The sequence below is a fragment of the Bacillus rossius genome, chromosome 5, assembly GCF_032445375.1.
Source record: "Bacillus rossius redtenbacheri isolate Brsri chromosome 5, Brsri_v3, whole genome shotgun sequence".
NCBI lineage: Eukaryota > Metazoa > Arthropoda > Insecta > Phasmatodea > Bacillidae > Bacillus > Bacillus rossius.
Genome location: NC_086333.1, coordinates 730,971 through 756,340, shown reverse-complemented (window position 1 = coordinate 756,340; position 25,370 = coordinate 730,971). Strand labels below are relative to the sequence as shown.

The window sequence follows — 25,370 nt, the reverse complement described above, 5'->3', positions numbered from 1 at the left end:
ACACGTATGCATTTCGCTACTTGCATTTTTCGTATGTTTTACGCATGCGCGCACGTATTCGGTGAATTAAAAAACGTACGTTACTAAGAACGATGTTTGTTTATTAAGTAAAGTATAATTTGGAAATTCGTCGTCCAAGTTGTTTTACTGTTTATTAAAGGTATTGTGTGTAGACAAAATTTGAAATTGGAACAGAAACAACGTAAGAAAGTATTTTTTACAAATTATAAATATATATGTTTTTTTTTATTATCGCATATTTTCACGTTTTTTTTTTGTTATCCTAAAAGAGATATTATAATAAAGCCGCTGTACTGAGATTTAATTGTTTCTTGGTTAACAAAAGCTGTTAATTATCAAATATTGTTAATTGTTTATATTCAATTTATTATTATATACGCGACGTCATACTGTACGCGTACGCAATACGACTCGATTCGTTGCTGTAACATAACATAGCATGTTATGCGGTATCAGATGTAACGAATAACGTAACGATACAATAGTAACTTGTACTAATTGTTATAGTAACGAATACACACGGGTACACTTTTTTTCGTTACTTTTACACCTCTACACCTATTTAAATTTAAAAACGTGGCTTTGTGGTAGCGCGAAACAACAAAACAAGTAGTGACGACCTCCGACATGTGCGATATCTGTGATGTGTTACTGCAATGAACCTCTGCGCACGGAGTGCCAGACATCTGTGTGTGGACGCGTGAACTACGATATGTAAAAATCGTTCTTCATCCACCGATTACAAAGGTTACGGCGGAACAGATTTTTCAGCTGGTATTGCTTCTAAATGCATCCTGCTGTTTCTAACTCATGCAAAACATATGTGTTTTAATATATTATTTTGTTTCCCATTTCAAATCAAATTATACTAGCATTCGTCTACTAAACTTCGAGGTTTTTATGAATGATTAGTTAATAAAATAAGACACATACCGAAATTTCAAGTAATAACATTTTTAAGATCCATCCTTACTCTTTAAATAATATTTTGCCAAAATCCAATTTATGTCATGGTATTTACAGAATCTGCTCCGCCGCAAACGTCGATTTTGCTGCTCGGAACCACATGTATCACGCACTCTTAAAAGCACCACTTGGTTTTCTTGTTGCTAAATTCTTACTCAGTTTCTCTTTTCGCAAAAGTTTCATTCGCTCAAACACTTCTCCGGTAATCACTTCTGCTCCTTCACAAATTCTTTTTCTTTCTACTTTTCCATCTGTGGATCTCTCGAGTATATGATAGCCCTTTTTGAGTCTTCCGGACATAATTTCTAACCATTTTTAATACATTTATAAGTTAATGCAGCATTAATTTTATCACCAAAAAGCATCAGCAGCAGAAGGGAAAGTGCATACTATGGTGTGCACTTAACCCATGTGATTTGTATACAGTTGCCCCACTGATAAAATATTGTGAGGTAACTGCACACCACACCTTATTTATTTTAGTGCACACAAAAACAAAACAATAGCACAACACACAGAAAATGCCACTAAATAACTTCACAAAAAACACAATTCGATAATGTTTCCTTTACACCTAAGCTGGATGGCAAAAGATATAAACAAGTCAACAAGCTAGGCAAAGACAGTTACAACACATGCTGCTACTGTTCCATATATATTTCCTCCATGGATAGTACTAGTGCTGCTGCAGAGTGGTTTTAAATCTAATAAGGGACCATTTCATGCCTATGAAAAGTGGTAGCACCTGTAAATCTATGGTTTACAAAATATAACTGTTATGCACTTGCCCTCATTCACCCTATTCATCTTCTATTATCTCTTTCAACTAAGTTTCTTTTCTCACATTTATATACTATCTTATAATCACACAAACACACTGATTATTTACTATTGAAATGCTTATATATCAAACACTTCTCATTGCTATGTTTATATTTCCAATATTTATTCTTCATTCACTCTTAACATCAAATTACTCCAATCTATGTTACCAATAAACCACTTGTTTCTCTTCTGCATATTTGAGAATATTTTACTTTATTTTTTCTGTACAACATTTAATCTTGATCCTTCGGTATGTTAAGATTGCTGACTTCTTTCATAAATGCTTTGAATGCACATGTTTCATTATTACTGTTGTGATAACACCACTCATATTCATCTAAATGAGACTGCAACAATTTCATCCTTCGTTTGTCTTTTCCGATCCCATGTTTAACGGCGCTCAAAAATCAGTCTATAGTATTGGTAGGTACAACAATCTGTCTTGTTTTTTAAATTCTATTTTATAATTAACTTTAAAATGTTGAAAAACTTCATCATTTAGTCCTCCGTAGGTCTTCCACAGTTTTCAAAAAAATTATTGTGCCTGGTAATACCTTTTCTTTAATTATATTCAATAATGTTTTCTTGTCCCACCTCTCTACCACCTGCAAAACAATTCCCTTTCTTTCTCTATCTCTCTCCACTGCTCTGAATACCCATTCTTCCTTTGTTTTATTTCCTCTTATATTTTCGCTTACCAAAACCACTTTCGTTAATTTGTACTATCACTCCTTCTCCATTTTTCGCCATATTTTCTACCCATTTACTGCACATTTCTCTACAAAAATTGAACCAGTCGGCAGCTGTTCACCTGGCAACTCCCACACATATATGTTGTGCTTCCAAACCCACATACAGGCTACCAATACAATCTCCTTAATGCTCAAATGAGACCTCTCAAACCAACTTCCTTTTCTTATACTCTGCCACTTGTTATCCTTCCTGCACCTCCACATCATTGTGTCCTTGGTGTGCTTCTCTGCCACAGTCACCATTTGCATTTCTTTCTCACAGCTCCTGCAGAAAAGGTTTTTGTCAATTTTCCCAATTCCTGTGCATACTTCACAGCTTCCTGAATGCCATACAAAAAACCCATTAGATATGCCAAATTAATGGCCACCCCTGAACTCATATTCCACCTTTCATCACACCACCACTACTATTTTCACTACTGCTACTACTCAAACTCTCACACCTTTGCCTAACACCACATTCACCACTTGTACCAGGCACATCCATTGTTACGAATAATAAACTTTTAATTCCTGTTATATTTATATACTCTCTCTCCCCCCCCCCCCCCCCACACTATTTAATACCTCCCCAACCTCACCCTTATATCAACACCTTCCTCATTCATATCTATTTATACACTCGCATGAATCCACATTTCCAACTTATCTCAATTTTGCTATTCTTTTTGCCTCATTTACCTATTTTTCACTTGAGCTTTATTTATGCAAAAAACGTACAGAACACCACTCCCACTTAAACTTCGAAAACTACTCCTAACATCATGAACAAATGAGCATGCTAACATAAAAATAATAACCTCCAGTTCTACCAACTCCTTAACTTCCATACTCTATTCCAATCTCTTTGGCCTACTAAAATAATGTCATTAATTTCCCCTCGTGATTTAAAACCAATAGGAATTCAATACCTATTGTAAAATGCACTTCACCTGTTTGAAGATGTCAAATAATGTTCCAGCAGATTGGTTGGTATATTATAAAGCCCTGTCTAAAATGGCAATCTCAGGAAAAGTCATGAATCGAAACATGAGTTATTACATAAGTTCTAAAAAATGTAAAAAGCTAGCCTTAAAATTGGTTAAAGTCTAACTTTTATGATGTTCACTGTCAAGACTAACCAATCAATACTGATGAGACACTACAAGGATAAAGATACTTGATATATAATTTTTTATAAACTATTAGCCGCAGATAAAAAAAAAAAAATGGTGAATTATAAAATTTTTGTCCAAGATGAACTCTCTTACACTACTAGATGAACACGCGCAATACCTCCACATCGAGAAATATATTTACGATGTCTAGGTTGATATTCACTTAAAAACCCTATTTCACAGTATGCCAGTCTTTATAATAACAACACAAACAATACTTTCTGTTCATGTCTTCTCATTATAATTCATTTAGAACATACCTTTTCATATGCATAAAAATAAATGTTCTGTCTGCTGTCACCAGTATCATGTCTACTTTACTTGGCCAATTTTTGTCATTTAACGGCTACAGAATTAATTACTGTGTACTGTAATAGACACATTGGTAATCTATGACTTACTCAAATATAATGTTCTTCAAATATTTCATGGATTTGTTTATTTCCTCCAAAGTAATTAAAAAATCTACAAATTTAAAGAACTATCCTCATATTTAGATCAACCAATTTTAAGTAGCCCTATACCAAATTAACTAAAAAATATATATAACCCTAAAATGTTTTTTATTAATTTAACATAGGAATTAAGAAGCCACTCACTGAAAGCTTGCGCTGGCAAAGTCGTAACTGTTAAACGGGAATGACAAAGTAATTTTGTGCGCCCCCCTGGGAACCATGTACAGATTTTCGTCCCTGGCTTTGGTTGATTTGGTAGTGTATCAATTAGTACTTGGTTGAAGTGAAACATTGTGTTGGTTGATAATGGCACATATGCTTGCTGCAAGCATTGTAACATATATGTGTTGACTAGCAGACACTTAATGAACTGGGAGGAATGTTATTGCCAGGGTGATAAGTGACTTACTTCTGTCTTTTGTGTGCTGCAACTTTTCACCCCTGACTATGTAAAGAAGAGGGTAACCATAGGCAACATGCAGCCTTGCATGCATCGTAGACTGACTATCTACCACCCACTTGCAGATATTTACGTAATGTTAGTTATAAATTGAAAGTGTTGGTTATGAATTTCATCATAAAATGACAATCATATAAAACAAATAAGTCATGAAAACAAAACACAATCGCAAAAAAAAACTAAGTTGATAAAACAAATATCGCAAGATCTGTTACAAAGTTCAAATCTGTCTTACAGTTATGAGAATCTTGAGTATTTTTTTTTTGATGATGTATACCTTCATATGCGCAACCACATGATCTTGCTATATTCCAAATTTCAGGACGATCGGTCGAGCTATTTTTGAGTTATAAGTGCACATACAGACAGACAGAAATTTTTAAATTGCAGAATTGGGATCAGTGAGTCATAACATGGCTATTTCATGCAAAATTGATAAAATTACTCAAATTCACATATGGAAACTATAGATTTATATATTAGTATAGATAACAACAATGTTCCTGTGTACAAACTGCAAGGCAGAATTTTTTAAAATTGTGTTTGATGTATTGCATCCATTATACGGTTGCTTTCACGGGATATGATACTAAAATTCAACACAAAAAATAGTATAGCAAATTTATCCAAACACTTTATTATTCAATGTACCTAAGTTTTTACATTGTATTATTTCTTATAGCCTACCAACAATTACATTCACACGTATCATTAATTAAGCCCTAAAATGTTATATACTTTGCCACTGTTGAAGGAAAAAAGTTATTGTACCTTATAATAGCCACTAAGAAATTGAAAAGTTGAATATGTAGTTTTTTTCCCTTCTTTTAGTTGTGATAATAGGTTGTTGTTGTTGTTGTTGTTGTTGTTGTTGTTGTTGTTGTTGTTGTTGTTAACTATACCTACATACTGTATAAATGAACAAGTTTGTTGTACTTTTCTCCCTAGCATAATTTAGATAAATATTTTCTTTTGATCTTATGTTGTGACTGTATATTTTGATGTTGAAGTGACAATGATTATTAATAATTTTAGGGATGAATAGTATAGCAATGCACATCTATACACAAGTTGTAGGAAGTTGACTTAAAGGCCTAAACAGATTTTTGCAATGTGTTGATGATTTTTTTTATTTGGAATTATGTACAGCATGCACATTGTTTTTGTTTGCTTCACAAATATATCTGTGGCTTGGTTCTAAAAGGACCAATGTCATTTTTTTACAAAAATGAGTTATTAAGTCCAATGTGCATTTTCAAACGCGGTGCATTTTGTGCTATAATGGCCAATGTCTGTAACTTACCATGTGGCAGATACAGGTTATAATGGGGCCAAAGTCACAACAATAATTAATTCCTCATTATGTGCTACAAGGGCCAATGTTGACATTGGTCTTTTGAAATGCCAAATAAGCAATGGCCAATGTCAAAATTGGCCATTAAAGCAATAACAGTACTGTGATGTTTGCCTTAGTTTGCATGGCATTGGCAATTGTGACCCCTCATATATTGATATTTACTTTATGTTTTTACGCTGCTGCTGGAAATAACATGTTGACATAATCATGAAGATTAAAAATAATTAGTACCGTAAAACGGGGTGAATAGAAACAGTTTTAAACTTTGAATGTACATATCAAGTAGAATATTGTGACATATGTAGCTGAAACATACATCGGTTTATGGCTCTTGCAGTCCTCTTTAAGCCAACAATATGTCTTTTCCTTTGAGTCATTATACAAAATTTAAAAAAAATTTTAAATATGCTGTTTCCATTCACCCCATAAGGTGGGGTGAATAGAAACAGGTATGATTTTGCCTTTCTGTTTCAATTGAACACAGTGTTGGGTGAATAGAAACAATCAGTAATGTTAAAGGGTGAACAGAAACACTAGTTTAAGGTAATAATACATATTGGCAATGTATAATTACAAGCATCTACATATAAAAAGTCACAAAATAAACAAATGGCAAACCAAACTATTTATAACACTTTTCTGAACTAATAAGACATGTTGGCAATGTATATTAACAAGTATCTTCATCATAAAAAGTCAAAAAATAACAAAACGAACTGCAAAAGTAAATTCTGGAACAGTTGGTGAGTTTAAGTACTTGCTGGGTTAGTAAATGGTGAACTCAGTGAGATCATCTTGAAAACTTATTTTGTCTTTCAAGCGAGAAGATGACTTTGAAGCACCAACAGGTGCCATCAGCTTTTTGACAACATCTTCGTTGTGAAAAAAACCCTCTTCATTAGTTGACGAAAATGTATTACCCAGACACTTCTTATAAAATAGGCCAACAAAACCATCATCTTGAAGTTCAGTGATTTTTCAAATGTACATTCTATGTATTTTTTTTAGATTTTCCATAAATGTTAACAACTGAAAAATCACCAGGTTCTAGGCTACTGTTAGTGTCTTGAAAATTGCTTGAATAATGAGGTTCTTCATAAGTGGTAGGGGTACAAGTAGATAGAATAAGGTCTGGATCACTGTCATGAATAGAACCTTCAGAATCTTCTTCTGTTAATGATTGATATCTAGAACGTTTAGTTGGCTTTCTAACAGAAGAACTTACTTTTCTGTTTTGGGAGTTCCTAGTACTGGTTCCAGACGTGCTAGGCTTTTCGGCAGTATTCTGATCTGGATCAACCTCCACTGAAAAATCATCAACATAAACACTTTTTCCAGCCTGAACATTTACTTTCACCCTCTTTTTCCTTGTTTGTGGTGTTTCAGAGTGTCTCAGTGCTATCAAAAGTTCCTTGAAGGATTGGTCAATGGCAACAACAGGAGAGAGTCGTGCTGATGTTGACATATCAACTTCTAGTGTTTGAGGTTGGTTGACTTCGCCAACATCAATTGATGGTAGCAAGTTGAGAACCTTTTTACGATCCAGAGGAACGATTCCACACTTGCGAAACCCAGAAATAACATTCTCCTTCTTAAATGTTTCACACAGTTTTCCTAGCAAGCGAGGAAACTTAGCTTTTGGTATAGTAGCTTCATTTCGTCCTGGTCCTTTTTTCCAATCTAGAAGAATATTACGCCAGGTAATTTTCATCGGACGGAAAAATGCCACGTCTAACGGTTGTGTAAGATGTGTAGAGTTTCGTGGCAAAAAAATAAAATGGACGTTACTCTCTGCACATTTTTGAACAACATCCAGTGCAAGGTGGCTGGCCCGGTTGTCTCCAATCAGGTACTTTTTACCATCTAAACGTCTCAAAAAGGGAAGGGCTACTGTATCAACCCAATCTGAAAAACAGAAGCTGTTGAACCAACCACTCTTAGTTCGATTACAACTACAGCCATCAGGACTCCCCTCTTGCCAACTTTCATACAAGTGTAACGATTTGTATACAACATAAGGGGGCAAAATAACACCATCCCCTGTAGCAGAAAACATCACTGAAGTTGATGCTTTGGAGGCCGTCTAGTTATAACTGTGGTTCTGCCTGGGTCATCACAAAGGTTGCTTTCGTCATAATTAACAACATGTGATGGAGGAACATCTCTAAGTTCTGATTCCAGCCTGTCAAAATATTCATTTATCGTTTGTGGGGTGATATCTGCCCTTGCCCTTTTGATGTTCTGACATAACCTTGAAGACAATTCAGACGCGTGTCTTTTCAATAATGCTTCAACAAAATCCCGACCAGGCATATTGTCTTTGAATTGCCTGACTGTTTTTCCCTGACGATCAAGTGATTCTTTTATTAAGAGTCTTAAAGTCCATGAATAAATAGGATATCCCCAGTCAGAACAAGTAATAAGACGTCTCACCAGTGTTGTTTCCTCATCTTCACTCAGAGTAGTTTGTCCCCCCCCCCTTTTTTTTTTATAGTGTCACGCTTTGTGTGGTTTCTGTACAGAACACTGTAGTTGATGTCATATTTCTTCGCTGCTTGTCGAAAACTGAGGCCATTGTCTATGTCTGCAATTGCCTTCCTTAAGACCTCTGGTGAACTTGCTTTGCTTGGTTTGAGACGTTTATAATTCCGTGTCATTCTAAAACATATCACATTACAAACACTTTCAATTATAACACTTCAATCTAATAACATAGTAGTGATAGAGTTGAAAATTTAAGGTTATGAAATTGTGGGGTGAATAGAAACAATGAATGTTGGTGTTCTGTTCATCCCGCACATTTAAAATGTGTGACATAACCTCAGTGAAAAATATGTTACAGGAAAATCAAAACATTTACGCAATTACATGTTATTGACATGTCTTTATGGGTGAATAAGTATTAAAAAAACGTGGATTGAAACTGCACAAAGAATGGTTGTGTTGTACTTACATGTAAAGGTTTGAAGGTTACAAAACACTCGTAAACCCAACAATCATAATTAAATCGCTCATCAATTTTACAAGTGACAGTGCTACCAATCACTGAAACTAAATTTCTTTTTTAAATTTACAGATTAGCCAACCTGCAAAATAATTATTAACCTCTTATCGATACATTTTCCCTTCATTATGAAACAGTAACATTTTTTTTTAAATTTTGATTGTGTTTACCCCACTGTTTCCATTCACCCCGTTTTACCGTATGTTGGCAGCATTTGACAGTTATCGATATAGATAATTGTTCAAAGCAGACTGTTTATGTTGTTCTATGCACTCAGTTAAGATGGCATGACGAAAACTCTCTACATTGGAATTGGAAGCCTTGTTACAAAAATGTGTTCAAGAGGAAAGAAGATGGTTAAAATGGTGAAACCACAACAATATAATACAGGTATGTTTACAAACCTAAAGCCATTTAAAATGAAATAGGTGCTACATAACCTTACACAATGTTTATGTCAATCAAATATTTTTATACACGTTTCAGCCAAGAATAAGTTAAACATTCGAATCACTGGTTGATTGAAGTGTTTGTAGGCAAACATGTATTGTTTATAAATAAAATTATTGAAAAATAATTATTTTTGACTCAAAAAAGTAATGATATATAGTTACGTTTTTCTATGTTGTACCAATTAAATTACCCAAGCTTTGTTCAGATTTTAGTAAACACATAATGTGTTTGTGAAAATTACAGTGTGGTAAACAAATAAACAAATTAGGCAGTGAGTAAACTCGTCTATTGTGGTGGTATTTATGTGTTTGACAAATACAAAAAGTGTTTAATATTGTCAACACATTGGATTATAATGTTGCAGGTGGCGGGAGTCGTACTGAAGGCATGTCTTCTAGTCCTCCACCAGATACGCCTTCTGATGATGAGGATGTTCGTCATGTATTAGAAGTATCATCAGATCAATATGTTCGTGTGGAAGAGACGGATTCAAGGAGTGGGAGTAGTCATGATGATGTTCCTGTTTGTCACCTGATCCACACCAGTGCTTGGAAAGACATCTAGAAAACGAAAAAGACATCCATCTGAATGGAAACGAAATATCAGGAAACAGTTAAGGGGCCCGCCTACCTGGGCACACATACGGTGTGCAGAGCTTCAAGAAAAACAACGCGATTTCAAAACTACTCAAGATATCCGAGTGTGGTATGTTTACGAAAAGCATTTAAGAGTTCGCTGAGGCCCGAAAAGTACTTTTAATTTTGGATCATGTTTTTAAACTGTATTTTTAGAAGCATTACAATGCCTAAAACGCGTGTTTTCAGAGTAATTTTTAGGCATAAAACAATCAGTACAGATTCTTGAAAGCACTTAAGGGGCTTGCATAACACCTTTATCTTCATTTCTCCGCCATATAATGTTACTGTCACCGCTCAAATTTCACAGTTATCGTGTGACGACGAGACGAATGCGCGCCAGTTCAGAGCCTTGCGCTTAGAGGCTATACCGCGCTGGAAACACCAGCGAGCGTCGCGCTTCAACCCGCCTCACTAACACACAAACACCCCTGACGAGGCGGGCCCCTTAAAGGCTCATGGTAAAGAGTATGTTTCTGTGAAAAGGAAAAATGTTGCGGCTAAATGCTTGAAACCACCTTGCAATTGTAGAATGAAATGTTACTCAGTTTTCACAGAAGAAGAGAGAAATAACATGTTACATAAGTTATATGAGTTGACAAGTGAGGCTCAAAATCAGTATATTGGGGCACATGTTGAAGAATCACGAAAGAAAACACAGATTAAGACGAGATGAGGGAAAAGGAAGTCGCAGGAAGTATACTAGGCAATATTACTTACCAAAAGATGGAGCTAGGGTCAAAATCTGCCAAAGCATATTCCTAAATACATTGTGTTTAAGTTTAAAAAAAGTTCAAGTTATAGTTGAGAAGAAACGTTTGTTTTTCGGGTAGTAATGTTACCCCACATGATGGTAGAGGCAAACATACTAATCATCCTCATATTCCTGAAAGTGACAAGGATATAATAAGAAATGACATTAAAATGTTTCCTGCATATGTAAGTCATTACTCTAGGGCACACACGCAAAAAGTGTATCTGAACCCTGACTTGTCGATAGCCAAGATGTTTCATTTGTATCAAGATTATTGCAAGGAAAAACTAGTTGTACCACAAAATGAAGCATTGTACCGTAACATTTTTGTGGAAGAATTCAACCTTTCTTTTAAGAAGCCGAAAAATGACACACGTGGTAAATGTGATCGGTATGAGTTACTTCTTAAATCCAGTAAGGATGTAATTCAGTGTGTCTACAAGTCACAAAAGTCCTGAAAGTAACGAAAAAGTAACGAATTTTGATGCGAAGTCACAAAGTCACTAAAAAGTCACAGAATTCGGTACAAGCTCACGAAAAATATTTCTAATGACGTATTTTCACGTATATTTATTGGACACTAAGTGACTGTGTAATTGGCACAGCCATATTTTTCTTTCTTTAGTATGGTTTGGCCTGCGATAGAAGAACAAAGTGCTGAAATAAGATACTATTAAATGCAGTGGTGAAATTCAATGCCATGCCAAGCTGATTGTCGTGCTATGTTCGTTTTCGTTGTTTCGTTTTTTAGGACACAGGCCTACGAGTCTAGCATTGCCTGACGTATGAAAAGTCTCGTATTTATACGAGGATACAGAGGTTTTCAAACCATAGATGTTACAGTATACTACCGTATTTACTCGTATAATCGTCGCACACTAATTTATTGACGGCGACTGAGGCGCGATCGGAACAGCCTGCTTTCATGTGGCGTGGCCGTGTGGGAGGAAGGAATGTGAGTGCAGGCTATCAAATATAGTTTACTTGGAACCAGACAGAGTGCGTGCGCTGAATGCAATCGGCGACCTATCAATATCCGTACTTGACTACGTGCGCACACTCTATACAGGCATCAACATAACCAAACACAGCGGCGACCTATCAATATCCATATTCGACTACGTGCGCTCACACTGTACATGCATCAACATAACCAAACACAGCGGCGATGAAAAAGTTGATTGAAAATTTAACTGAAAGAGAATTTACACATCAGAAAACTTCGTATTCATGTTAATTAAATAAATAAATAAATGGTAATTTCTTATGAAATAATTTATTCCAACGTAAAATAAAGACAGTATGGAGAAAATGGCGAGATCGAAACGTTCTATCACATTTAATGGGAAATCTTTGTGTGAGAACGTCATAAACTAGTTTTACATTAAAAAAAATTTAATTTTTACTCAATGGTCGCACCTAACTTTTTTTTCCCCGTAAAATTTGGTAAAATTGCTGCGACGATTGTGCGAGTAAATACGGTACGTATAACTTGTTACGATAACGATGCTTTCCGCCTCCGCGTCTATTGGTTGTCACACTTGGTAAAAACTTATGTAAATAATATCACTGGGAACTTATCTATGTAGTATAGTACAGGACTTCGTGTGTGTCATAAAATAACTCAAAATGTGTTTTTGTTTACGTGTTCGTGATCTTTATTTGCATATACATTGCCGAAAATCTAAGAAATATGATAGTACCGCAAATTACTTACAAATGTGTGCTTAACCTGTTTTGCAATTTAGAAATAAAAAAAAACTACTAAATGGATAAACAGAAGTTTGTGAGAAATGAACCTTAATTTGTGTTATAGAACTTGAAGTTGGTTTTTCACTAAATTAGACTTGAAACACAGGTTTCTCTATAATGTAAATAGGCCAGTTGGCTCTTAAGGTTGAATTAAAATGCCAGGAAAGTGTAGCTTTCAAGAAAGTTGGTATGACCAACCGTTTGCAAGTACATGGAAAATGTGGTTAAGGCGAGTTGAAAGTGACAAATTCAGAGCTCATTGCAGTACTTGTTGGACAGATTTTGATGTTTCTCATGCAGGGGTCAACTCGGTAAAAGTACATGAAAAAGGGAAACTTCACTCGCAGTTAGTGGCAGGCTTTCTTTCTGCTAAACAGTCGAGAATAAATTTCTCCAGTAAACTATCCTTAAACACAGAACAGAGAGACACAGCATAGTATCAAGATGATTTATCCAAACCAAGTACATCTGGCACTTCTGGTGCTTCCACTTCACTGGCCCAGACAAGTACATCCAGTACACAGTCTCAATCAAAAACTCTTGATACATTGACCTGTGAATTAAGCCCTACCAGTTCTTCAGTTGCAGGCACTACTTGTTCCCGTATTTCAGATTGTAAGCCTATTGCAGACATCAAACCATATCTTATTAAAGATGAATTTACGAAGGCAGAAATACTGTGGTCTTTAAATTGTGTCATATGTCACACTTCTAAAAGAAGTGGTGGCAGTACAAGTGATTTGTTTTCTTTGATGTTTGCAGACAGTGCAGTGGCCCAAAATTTCTAAATGCACAAAGATAAATTATCATATGTGATTACCTATGGACTTGGGCCCTTTTTTCAGAAAATCTTGATGATGTTAAAATGGTACAGTTTTACACAGTTTCATTTGGCGAAAGTTTAAATCAAGTTGCTCAGAAAAGTCAAATGGATCTTGTTGTTTGGTACTGGGATCATTTTAAGGGGAAGTCAGTACACGTTATTTTAACGTCTGTCTTCCTAAACAGTGCCACTGCAGAGGACTTGGTCAATGCATTTATGTTGGGGATCACTAAATGGGGATTGAGTTTACAGAATATCATTCAGATTTCATTAGATGGTCCTAATGTAAATTTGAAGTTTCTCAGAGATATACAGCAGAAGTGTTTGTCAGATGGTGACGAAAGAAAATTATTTGATGTTGGGACATGCTCTCTGCACATTGTGCAAGGGGCTTAAAAGACAGCTCATAAAGAATCTGGCTGGAAAGTATAGGAGTTTCTTCGTGCTCTGTACTAATATTTCAAGAACTTTCCATCAAGGCGTTGAGCATACACAAAGGTCACTATCTCTGTACTGTTTCCCTTGAAGTTTTGTCAAATAAGATGAGTGGAAAATTCCATAGTTTTGAAGAGGGCCATCGAGATGTTGCAGTTCCTAAAGAAGTATGTTGCTGCTGTTGAAAAGCATCCACCTGACTCTGAGAACTTTTTGAATATAAAATCATTATTGGCTGATCCATTGCTTTTGCCAAAACTAGAGTTCATGTTGTCAGTTTCCTTGCAGTTGGAACCTTTTTTCGACTATATTTCAGTCAAATTACCGATTGGCCATTGCTACCTTTTCTGTATGAGGAACTACACTCTTTGGTGTATAGCTTAGCTTGTAGGTTTTTCAAGAAGTCTGTTTTAACTGATTGCAGCATTGCAACCAAAATGATTGCTCAGAATCCAAAAGATCTTGAACTTCTGAAATGTTTATCAACAAGTTAACAGCGATGAAAAAGAATGTTTAACTATTCTTGTAACAGGAAATGCAAATGGCAATTTAGCACCTCCCATGGTAATATTCAAGTATGAGAGAATTTCTTCACAAATTGCTAGAAGTATGCCTCCTGACTTGGGGGGTAGGCAAATCGGATTCAGGATGGATGACAGGCGAGCTTTTCTTTGAATACTTGTCTAATGTTTTCTTTCCCTGGCTTGAAAATGAGAAAATACCTCGCCCAGTGATTTTTTTTCATTGATGGCCATACTTCCCACTTAACTCTCCATACCAGCAAATTTTGCGAAGAAAATGGAATCATTTTGGTAGCTCTCTTCCCAAATGCTACCCACCTCATTCAGCCAATGGATGTAGCCATTTTTCATAGAATGAAGGATATTGGTGACAGAAAGTTCACGAATGGCGTCTTCATCATTTACATTCTCCCACAATTCAAAGACATGATTTTTCACCATTGCTAAAGGAAGTTTTGGCAGAAACAGTGACACCCCAGATGCTGCAAAATGGATTTTAAAAATGTGGCTTGGTTCCATGGAATCCAGATGCTGTTGACTTTTCAAAGCTTCCAAAAAGAGATGCTCTTCGTACAGATCCTAAAGCAAGCAGTACCTATTCAGAGAATCTAGTTGTAGCACTGAAATTTTTGGAAGAAGAGATAGGTACAAACAAACTTGAGGCCTTCAAGAAATCACATGGCATTTGGAAGAGTGATAGTCTTGATCATTCATTGTTTTGTGTATGGAAGAGAATGCAAGATCAAGTTTTGGGTTCAAATCACAATAATGCCAGCATGCCAGAAACCAGTCAAGAAAAACCAAGTGACAACACAAATGAAAGTACAGAAAATGTGAACAGACAAGAAGTCAGATCTAAGAGCACGGAAAACATTCAAAATATATCTCCAGAAGATGATAGTAGACAAGAGGTCAGATCTAAGACAATGGAAAAACATTAGATTTATCTCAAGGAGGACGAGTAGTTGGATGTGAAAGCATTGAAAATAGGCCTACACAAAATTTGGACAATGGCATAGTACAAAAAGTTCAGCAAACATCTAGTGGGAAAATAATTCCTTCTCCATTTAAAAGAGCCCTGTTTTGGCCTGTCCACAGGTGTAGAAAGCTAAAAGAATGAAGAAAGAAAAGATACCTATTGTTACGTCTTCAAAGGAGTGGGTTTTATATCATGAGAAAAAAGAATCCCAAAAGAAAGAATAAACAGCAATGAAACAAGAAAGACTGGAAGAAAGAAAACAAGAGAAAGAAGCAAAAGAGAAACTTTGTATATTGAAGGAGAAGAGTAAGAAGCAACAGAAAAAGAAATCTTTACTAAAAGATTCTTCAGAAATTGAAGATGAGGAATAAGATTGGGTGCAGTCAGGGGATAGTCTTGATGACATCAGCCTTATTGGGTCTTCTGACAATGAGTGTGATAATGACTTACTAAATGTTGAAAAGGGAGACTATGTTATAGTATCTTTTCCAGAGAAAAAAAAGTATTACAAATATGCTTGCATAATTCAAGATTTAAATGACACCTCAAATCTTGTATAAATTACCCTTGCCAAGTATGGTTAGTTTAGGAGATCGTTTGAGATATCATTTCAAGATGACCTTAGATGTACAAGGCTAGAGAACAATGTAGGACACAATTTTATGTTGTATACTGAGTGGGAATCATTTTATTCTAAAAAAAAATCCTTAATCTGTTTTAATATATGTATAGTTCCATTATTATTTAATGTCTTGTGTCCATCCGGTGAAACTTTTTAATTTAGTTGGTCATCTGCATACTAATGTAGTCAACCAAAACATTTTACAAGTGCCAACTTCTGGTACAGTAACATATCAAACACTGGTACGCAAAGAAATTGTGGGTGTCTAATACTGGTGCATATTGCATAAACATCATAAAAAAATATTGCTGTGATGTTGATTTAACTAAATCAGATTTCTAGATGGTATATTATAAATAAAAGTTTAACAAATTATAAAACATGTCACAACTTGGATTCGCTTCATTAGTTTAGTTTATTCATTTAAAATTTGGAAAAACACTTCTTAAAGTGTCAACTACTGGTACCTGATGCAAGCATAATGTCTTATTATTTTTGGCAGAAGGTCTTTCTTTAAACTAAAACTTATTAGATTCAAACAGTTTTTCTGTCATCACTGTAAGAAATATAGTTTTACAAACAAACATAAAACTTTTTATAATCTCAGATTCATAAATAAACAGTATTTTTAAAAATAAACAAATGTTACAGAAATCTTCCATTTTGAAAATGAAACTAAATTTAATAAAAAATCATTGAATCTTGTCTGCAATTCTGTATTAGCCTTTGTTCTTTTAAAATATACTTTTGTGCTTAAGTATATGCAGTTTGTGTGCTTGCAGATTGCACTCAGTTATCCATTTTGCTACACATGTGGCATGTGAGTGGAAATGTAGTTGCACTAGGTATGAGAATGTTGGGAACGTGTGCTCAGAGCCCGGGCAGCTGCTACCTGTTCCACTGCGGCTCGCCGGACGACTTCAAGTGCAAGTTCACGAAGCACCACAACTACACGAGTGCCGTGCTCACGGCCAGCAAGCACGCCAGCGAGCTCGAGTCGCAGATCAAGCTGACCAAGCACGAGGAGGAGCTGACACGGCTGAGGTGCGCGCCGGATTGCCCGACCCTCTTGTGGCCTTTCAGGATCACACCACAGCAGTCAAGCATTAAATCTAGTAGACAATGATAACAAAAAATTTTGTGAGAAAATTTTCTTTTAGACTTAATTTTAACATTGAGTATTAAATGATACCTACATAGCAACATCGTATAATATCAGTAATTAGAGTTAACTTATTATAATTTAAATACTGTCCAGGTTTCTTGGAACCAGTCATTTCTGTAATACTATGTTTGTAACATCGGTAATGCCTGATGTTTTCAAAACCACTGTATAGAAGTATGCTGGTTCTCGGCAGAAGTTAGTTGCCAGCAAGGAAAATGTAGGCATTATGGTGACCTGGAGCCTGGAATTTATAGAACCCTGCACTAGCGTTTGTCTGGAGTGTGTTTGGGAAGACCAGAAAGAGTTGGCCAACTCAGGTGCAGATCCAGGAAGGTGTTTTCCAGAAGGGCTATGGTTAGAGATGGTGATTTATAGCATTTAAAATAATAACATTTAGCATTTTGAATTTGAAATTTAGCATTTTGTAGCATTTTTAAAAACAAGATTTAGCCAATTCTCTCATTTTACATTACTGAAGAAAAGTATATTTTTAAAAAGCATTAAATAATACACATATTAATTATTAACAACCACAGAAATAAAGATCTAGCACAACTATAAAGATAACCTATCTTGGCAGGTTTCCAAACAACTTTTTAGATGAGTGCAATAAATTGAATACTTAAAATCACAATAAATATTTTTTAGCCACGTTCATGGCCATAGTTGATGTAGAGTGCACAAAGAGTGTTATTGAAACTCGTTTTTTCAATTTTTTTTTTTTAGTTTTTTTTTTTTTTTTCAATTTTTGCCTTCTTTTGGTTTTCGATCATGCCAGAAACCGTTACTTGCCGTTTTACCGACTTTTTTCCTTCATGCAATTTCTCGATAATTCTTTTTTTTTTTTTTTTTTTTGCAGCCTGATGTCACTCAGATTTAATGTGCTTTTCAAGTTCATCTTTTTTTTCCACTCCAGACAGCGATTGCATAAATTGCACATTAAAATATTTGTATCACTTTCGTAGAACTGTTTACTTTTGTATTCATTTATGCAATCGCAAATGGAAATTATGTTTCGTCCAATTTTTACCACGAGAAATAACAGTATACAACACACTCACGAGTATGCACGTATTTGTAAACACACCACCTTCCACAGACTACACAAGAACGCGGCTTTCACGTGAAACACAGCCAGAAAATGGGACTTACGATTGTTAGTGCGGCGAAGCAGAGATGTCGCAATATGGTGGCCTAAAAACTTGTACTCTGCAAGATGACAGACACTCTTCCAGCTAGTTGTTCTTTGGTTTGTTTACAATCGCGAGGCACGGATGGCAATTCTTCATTCAATATTTATGAACAATAGTGTTGTGAATTACGTGACAATAAGATACTTGTGTTGAATACGCCATAAAATGATGGTTTCTTTTGATACTGAACTGAAACAAAATACATATAATCGGTAAATAAATTGTGTAGAGTGAAGACGAATCTACGTCTTTTACCTTTATTTCGCATTTATCTCTGAATAGTCTATATTTCGCATTTTATAGCGGAAAAAATATAATTTAGCATATTTTTGCATCTATTTCGCGAAAACGAAAAATCACCATCCCTAGCTATGGTACAAAAAAAGGATGCATGTCAGAGATGTGGCTTAAAATATTTACAAATTTATGGTCATCTCAAATACTGCTTTAATAGTTTCATACAACTTTTGATGAAAGAAAAGTTTAATAAATGAATTAAAATATTTAAGTAAACATTAATATTCCCTCAATAATAAAACAGCGTGAGCTCGGGAGAGGCTATCTCTCCCACCGCCTCCTCCTTCCACTGGCCGCAGCCGCACGTGGCTGAGCTGGTTCTCCCGTATGTGATTGGAGCGTGTTACCACTGTGTCACCTCACGACCCTGTACGACATCCACAGTTCTCTTGTGCATGGTTTCTGGAAAGTACTTTAGGGTGCGTTCACAGAGAAAGCTTGTAGCAAGTTACTTGTTCCTAGCGCTTGCTCCCAGCGCTTGCAAGCACTTGTGGTTAGTGTTGGGTGTTCACAACAAAAGCTTAGTAAGCTTTCAACTCTCATTGCGATAAATCTTCCTCTAGTGATGAAGAATATTGTTTTTACTAGAAAATGTAGATTTAAAAGTGCGAAGACATTTAATTGACCCCGGTAGAGGAAGATTTGGTGAATACCACAATCTGTTTCCTCAGCTAAAACTGGACAAGGTGAGGTTTTTTTTCTTGTGAGGATGGAGTTGAGGACGTTCAATTATATCCTCAAGAAAATTGAAACTAATTTGGACAAATGCTGGGGAAACTGGCATAAGCAACCAATTCATCCCGAAGAACGGTTAGTTATTTGTTTGAGGTAAGTCTTGGTTGATAATAATTATTTTTAGGAACCATTTACCATATAACAATTTTTATATAGTTTTTACTATGCACTATAAGATAAAACTAGGTACTATTTCTATGTGGTTTGTTTTATATTACATTACCACAGTTACAATAAATTCTTTCAAATAATAATTTGTAGTTAAATATAAACACATTATAATTTTTGCATTTTATCTTTGAGAAAATGTCTGTTATAGATCTTGAATTGTTAAGATAATGTGCACTTATATCCTCAGATCAATTGAATTAATTATGTAATGGTATCGGAGTGAGTAATGAGGTTTTATTTATGTCTAGTGAAGTAATTAAAGTACCACAAACCACAACATAGTTGGAGTTTCAATTATTTATATAAGAACATAACAATGAGTAAATTAAAGTAAACAAACAGTTGTGAATTTAAATATAATAGGCATGTTGTTGGAAATATTTACTGTTTCTTACACGCATAAAAACTCCTCAACTAGTTATTTTTATTTGAGATTTAATAATTGGTCAAGTCCGTGAAAATCCTCATTTGCAGAAATTGGTGTTGCCTCATATTCATCCATGGATGCGCTCTGGTTAGAAGTGCTACAAGGTGAAAATCGAGTGCTGTTTCTAGGTGTAGATCCAACACTGTAAGACATGGAGTATGCAAATTGCTGAAAAACTTCCTGAATCCTTGCACGAAATGGAAAAATCTGTTCCGGACGAATTTTTCTGACATGTGGTAAAAGCGTCTTGAAGAATAATGAATGCTCGTTGTCAGGTTCCTTTTATTCTTTATTGTGCCTCTTTTGTGTTAAAATTTCTAGTTTTTTTCTCTCGATTGAGATTATTAAAAGTTTTATGCATTGAAGACGTATACTAGTCATCAGTTCTTCTACGTTTGATTCAATCCGTTGTATGTTTTCTAATGTTTTGTGTTTGTGGAGTATCACGCTCGTATTCTATTCCGCAAAAACGATCAGCTTTTGTGGATATATCGTCATTATCCACGGCATTATCTTGCTGGGGCTGAACTACTACCACATCTTCAGACCCAATAACTTCTTCCTTGTCGCCTATATCTGGAGAGTTCATCTGCTATTCAATATCTTCAAAAGTATCTGGGCTTTTGAGTGTGGAACAGTTACCTGAACTTTTTCGAGGTCTAACAATGTCTTTTAAAAAAGAAAGTGTTTTGAAATACTGCCACTTACACGTAACTATTTCATCTGCTCCAGCTCCGGATTTGGGACGAGTCATTTTTGACAGCTCAGTGGAATATTGATCTCGTAAATATTTCCACTTCTTCTTCAGCAAATGTTCTGAAATAATAAATTTGCTTACCTTCAATGTTCATTTCCAAAGCTATCTCCTTCCAACACTTCTATACGTACACTCTATTCACATTTTATTTGAGACGTTTGTCCCAAATAGGTCCTCTTCTAAGCACTTGTGAAATAATTTCATCGACATCCATGTTGACTGTACAAGTAGTTGTCAGCGAATGAATGCTGCCGGCGCCGAAAAACAAGTATCAACAGGTTCTTGCTTACCGTTCAGCGCTTGTAGCTGGCACTTGCAAGTCGGAACAAGCTTTCTTTCTGAACACACACACTTGATACCATTAAAACTTTTTCTCGCGCCGGTCAGCTCTTGTCGGCGCTTGTTAGCAAGCGCTTGCAACCAGCTTTCTTTGTGAACGCACTCTTAGGCAGGACTCAGGATGGTTTCTAACTATAGTCAAGTTGCCTGGTCTGTGTCGAGTGTTTATCATCTCTAATGGTCGTGCAGTTGACAAGACTAGCATGAATAAATAAAAAAAAATTATTGTTATGTGTGTCCCTCAAAGCAAATTAGGCCATATGTAACTGCCAGGAAACTGCAACTGTATTGAAAATAACTACAGTAGTTGTATTTTCCATTAAACAGTATTAAATTCAATTTTTAAGTTCCCAGTCATGCCACATTGCTAATTATATAAGGCATATTTTGTAAAAGTGCATCGTTGGAGAAAAATCTTGTTAAAGCAAATGTTGCTAAAAAATAATAAAATGAAAGGAAAAGTGTGTACACATTGCATGTGAATGAAATTTTTTTTTATAAAGTCCCATTTGTCTATCTGTGCACCAATAGTGGATCCTTCATCGTTCAAGTAGGCTGTGTAATCGTTATACATACATGTATTCATACTCATAGTGTTTTTTATACTTATTAATGCTCATAGCATTTTGTTACAGTCACCATCGTAGACCAATAATTCCAACATTCAGGAGCTTTTAAAGTAATATTAAGTAATTTGACACATCTACCATTTTCACTTCAGCCGTAACCACAATTGACATCATGTGTTCGCCACACCAAAGACACTCACCAAGCAATATTATTTAAGGACTCGAGAGGGTTCATAATACGCCAATAGATCACACTTATGGTTAAGTGCTATCAAGATGTTGAAAGCTTAATTAATGTATTATATTTTTCGCTTACATAATCGAGCGTGTGTTCATATAAATGTTAACGTTAACATTGTAATTTATTTTGTGTAGCTATCAATAGTGTTAAAACTCTGTCTTGTTGTATATAATATTCCCCTGTTATATATATGCATGCATGAAAGTTGTGTCAGAAAGAATATTTAACTGTGGATTAGAGCCAAACTTCAGAGAAAGCTCTTTCGGCAGCCGAAAGTTGTCTTTTATTAAAACACCTTTCCTTTGGTAGCGGCCTTCGTGGACTCACTCCGAAACCCATCCTACCTCCTGACCAGGTAACGACCTCACACTCCTGACGGACATCTTGGGACACATCAAACTGTATATGAAAAATCTAATAAAATTGCAAGTTTGTTCTAAAAAAGATAACATATTTTGGGTTGGCAAGTGCACCTTATAGCATTGATTACAAAAGGTAACAGAAAGAACATCATCAAGTCTGGCAGTGAATACTACTATAAAAATTACATCATTTCACTCCTGAGGCACACAATAATTTACAATTTTTCCAAAGTTAGTTCAGCAGGTTCTTTACCAAATTATTTAAATCCATCAGCTCTGTTAGCTTGTAAAAATAATAACACTTTAAATTGAAGACACAAACTTCAAAAAAACAGTATTCAGACTGCTTTGCTGAATTAGATGTAACTATTTTTTTTTTTTGCAAGAAGACCTTGTTTGGGAGCTATGTAAACAATGGCCCAAAAGTTTTTGTAGGCATTATCAAGAGAAATAATTATTTTCAGCTTATTAATAGAAACATTTTTCTTCTCAAAATTTTATGCTGAAAATGTAGATGACTTTGTCAGTTCTTCTCCCACCACCACCGCCACCACCACCACCACCACCATCGCCGCCACCACCGCCACCACCGTCATCGCGTGTATCTCAGCTGCTCGGCAATGCAGTTGACCACTTTGCCTTTCCTGTTTCACTCACTGGATAATCTCTGCTTCCTCCCTTTACAAGAGGGCTTTTTCCTGAGAGTTTATAGTATATCCGGAGACATACTTGCTCTTGTGGTTATTCACTAGTATTGTCAACAAGCAAGCAGCTTAAAACTAAGCCCTCGTTCTGACACATATGGTGTTGTCTGGCTAACTGGCTATCTCAAAATAATTGGTTTGAAAGCTCGTTGAAGGTAGCAAATATTTAGTTTTTTCCATTTCTATCTGAGCTCAGCAGTGGTTATCTGCTCAAATGTATTTAAAGACAGTGTTTTCTCAATCAAACATTCTTTTGCAACACAAGAGACTAAAGAAGTATCTGCAAATATTGTGGTAATCACATAGCAGAAAAAAATGAGTTTTCCTTAGAAACACAGTGTCCATACAGCTTTAAAAACCAGTTCCCCAGTGAAAAGATTTCCAGCGAAGTTAAACCTGTTAGCGAATGTGCCAGTGTGGCAAGTCTCCACTATCTTCATGAGCACCAATAGAACACCAACTAGTGGCTAGGGGCTGTGTTCCAGGAAGCCGCCTCAAGTGGCTGCCGAGGCTACTGCCGCGCTCTTCCCTCCAACCACCAACAGTCCATCCCGGGAGGTCGTGCCATTGGCTGTGGCCACACCCAACACACTCACCAGTGAGTAGCGCTGCATGTCACTCTAGCATGTTGTTACTACAGAGTCCATTTCTTTTTTGCGTGTGTACGATTCTGCCGTAATTTGTACGGGTAATTACATTTCTTACGTTTTTACGGGGAGCGGCATTAATTTTACGCATTACGTTTCTGCTGGCCTGAAATTCTACATTGACTCACGGGCTAGCGTTTTCAATCTCGTGCCATAAAATAGTGTACTTGCATCGGTAAATACCATATGTACAGTTTTTGTACCGTATTTTTGTTAGAACAGTGCCGTAAATGTCACGTACAATACCACAGTTTTGTAATGGATTTTATGGCAAGAAGAAAGGAAGTATCGATTTTAACGTGCTGCAAGATTTTTTTAACCTCATTTTGTGGTACATGTACTGTAGTTTACAGTACAGAATACCATATATTTGCACTGACCCGGCGACATTTTGTGCCGTGCTTCCACAGTACTGCGCTGGGGTGAATACTTTAGAAATCGTTAGATTCAGACATCAGACATCGTAATTGTAGACTGAACAGTCGTATGTGCGACAATGTGACATCATTCATTCACTTTAAGATAGTAACCTTTATCTATGGGATAAGGACACGGACCGCCCAGAGGCCACAGGTTCCGATTGTTGTAGATGGGCCCTTCGTGTACGAGATTGCAGGTTATGTCCACGCGTGTAGTGTTGTGTTTGATAGCAAATAGTGGTTTGGTTTACATTAATTAAAAACTATAGTGGTTCAGTTAAAGCAAAATATTAACGATACAGTTATGTTTGGGAGTGTATTTGAGTTTCATATACATTTCGTGTAGTGAAGCAAGAAAGAAATAAAGTTGTTTGAGTCAAGACGTCGATTATTTTTCTTTTTTGTTGCATAAATATAGTACTTATGTGCCAACAAAAGGTATAAAATGTGTTATAAAAAGAAACAATACGTTCAAGTGTTTAGATCGGCATACTCTACACAGTTTTCATGTATCCTGAAGTCGGAGAAAGGTAAGAAGCATGCGTTTTGTTCCGTCTGTCGCTGTGATATTAATATTTCTCATGGGGGCAAAAATGATATCACTAACATCAAGTGTGCGAAACATGTAAGTAATTTCAAATACCAACAGGAAAATAAAAAGATTAACATTTACTTTGGCACAAATAGTGTTGAAAATGAGGTTATTCAGGCTGAGTGTTTGTTCACTGGTTTTTTAGTGGAACGCAACATACCCTTCAGTGTTGCAGATCATGTTGGCCCGCTGCTTAGAAAAATGTTTCCTAAGTGTGATGTGGCTAAGCAATATAGCTGTGGTAGAACTAAGACAACTGCCATTGTTAATGAATTGGTTTTAGATGCAGTTTCTAATATTATTGACTGTTTACAAAATGGGCCATTTTGCCTTTCTACAGATGGTAGCACAAATTCTAGTTCCAGACTTTATCCCCTCGTGGTGACATATTTTGATCCAAAGAGCCAGTTAATTGTGAGTTCTTTGCTGTCGCTCCCTACATTGCAGGGGGATTCCACAGGGAAAAATATTGGTGAACTGTTGCTCACAGAGTTCAAACGTTTGGAGGTGCCTTTTGAACATTGTGTAGCCTTTTGCTCTGATAATGCCCCTATAATGGTTGGAGCTAAAAATGGTGTTGTTGCTCTGTTAAAACAAAAACAGCAAAATTTAATATCAATTGGCTGCCTTTGTCATTTAGTTAACCTGGCAGCAGAGAAAGCATCAGCCAGCATTCCTGTGAAACTTGACGAGATAGTTGTAGATATTTACTACTATCTGGAAAAAAGTTCCAAGAGAAAGGACAAGCTTCAAAAATTCCAAGAGCTGCACAATAAGGAAA

At 35.9% G+C, this 25,370-nt stretch overlaps 1 protein-coding gene across 5 annotated transcripts in view; it reads left to right on the top strand.

Moving 5' to 3' along the window:
* LOC134531542 (low-density lipoprotein receptor-related protein 11) overlaps positions 1-25,370 on the top strand; it is a 200,976-nt gene that overhangs the window by 14,302 nt on the left and 161,304 nt on the right. For 4 of the 5 annotated variants that reach the window (XR_010075026.1, XM_063367221.1, XM_063367222.1 and 1 more), the window contains exons 2-3: positions 16,846-17,015; positions 23,417-23,529. Coding sequence is in view for 4 of the 5 variants with exons in the window: in XM_063367221.1 (XP_063223291.1) it covers positions 16,846-17,015; positions 23,417-23,529 (283 nt within the window). In the remaining variant the exon portion in view is untranslated. Of the gene's footprint in view, positions 1-9,837; positions 10,156-16,845; positions 17,016-23,416; positions 23,530-25,370 lie in introns of those variants that run through there. The other variant, XM_063367223.1, reaches the window with a different exon arrangement.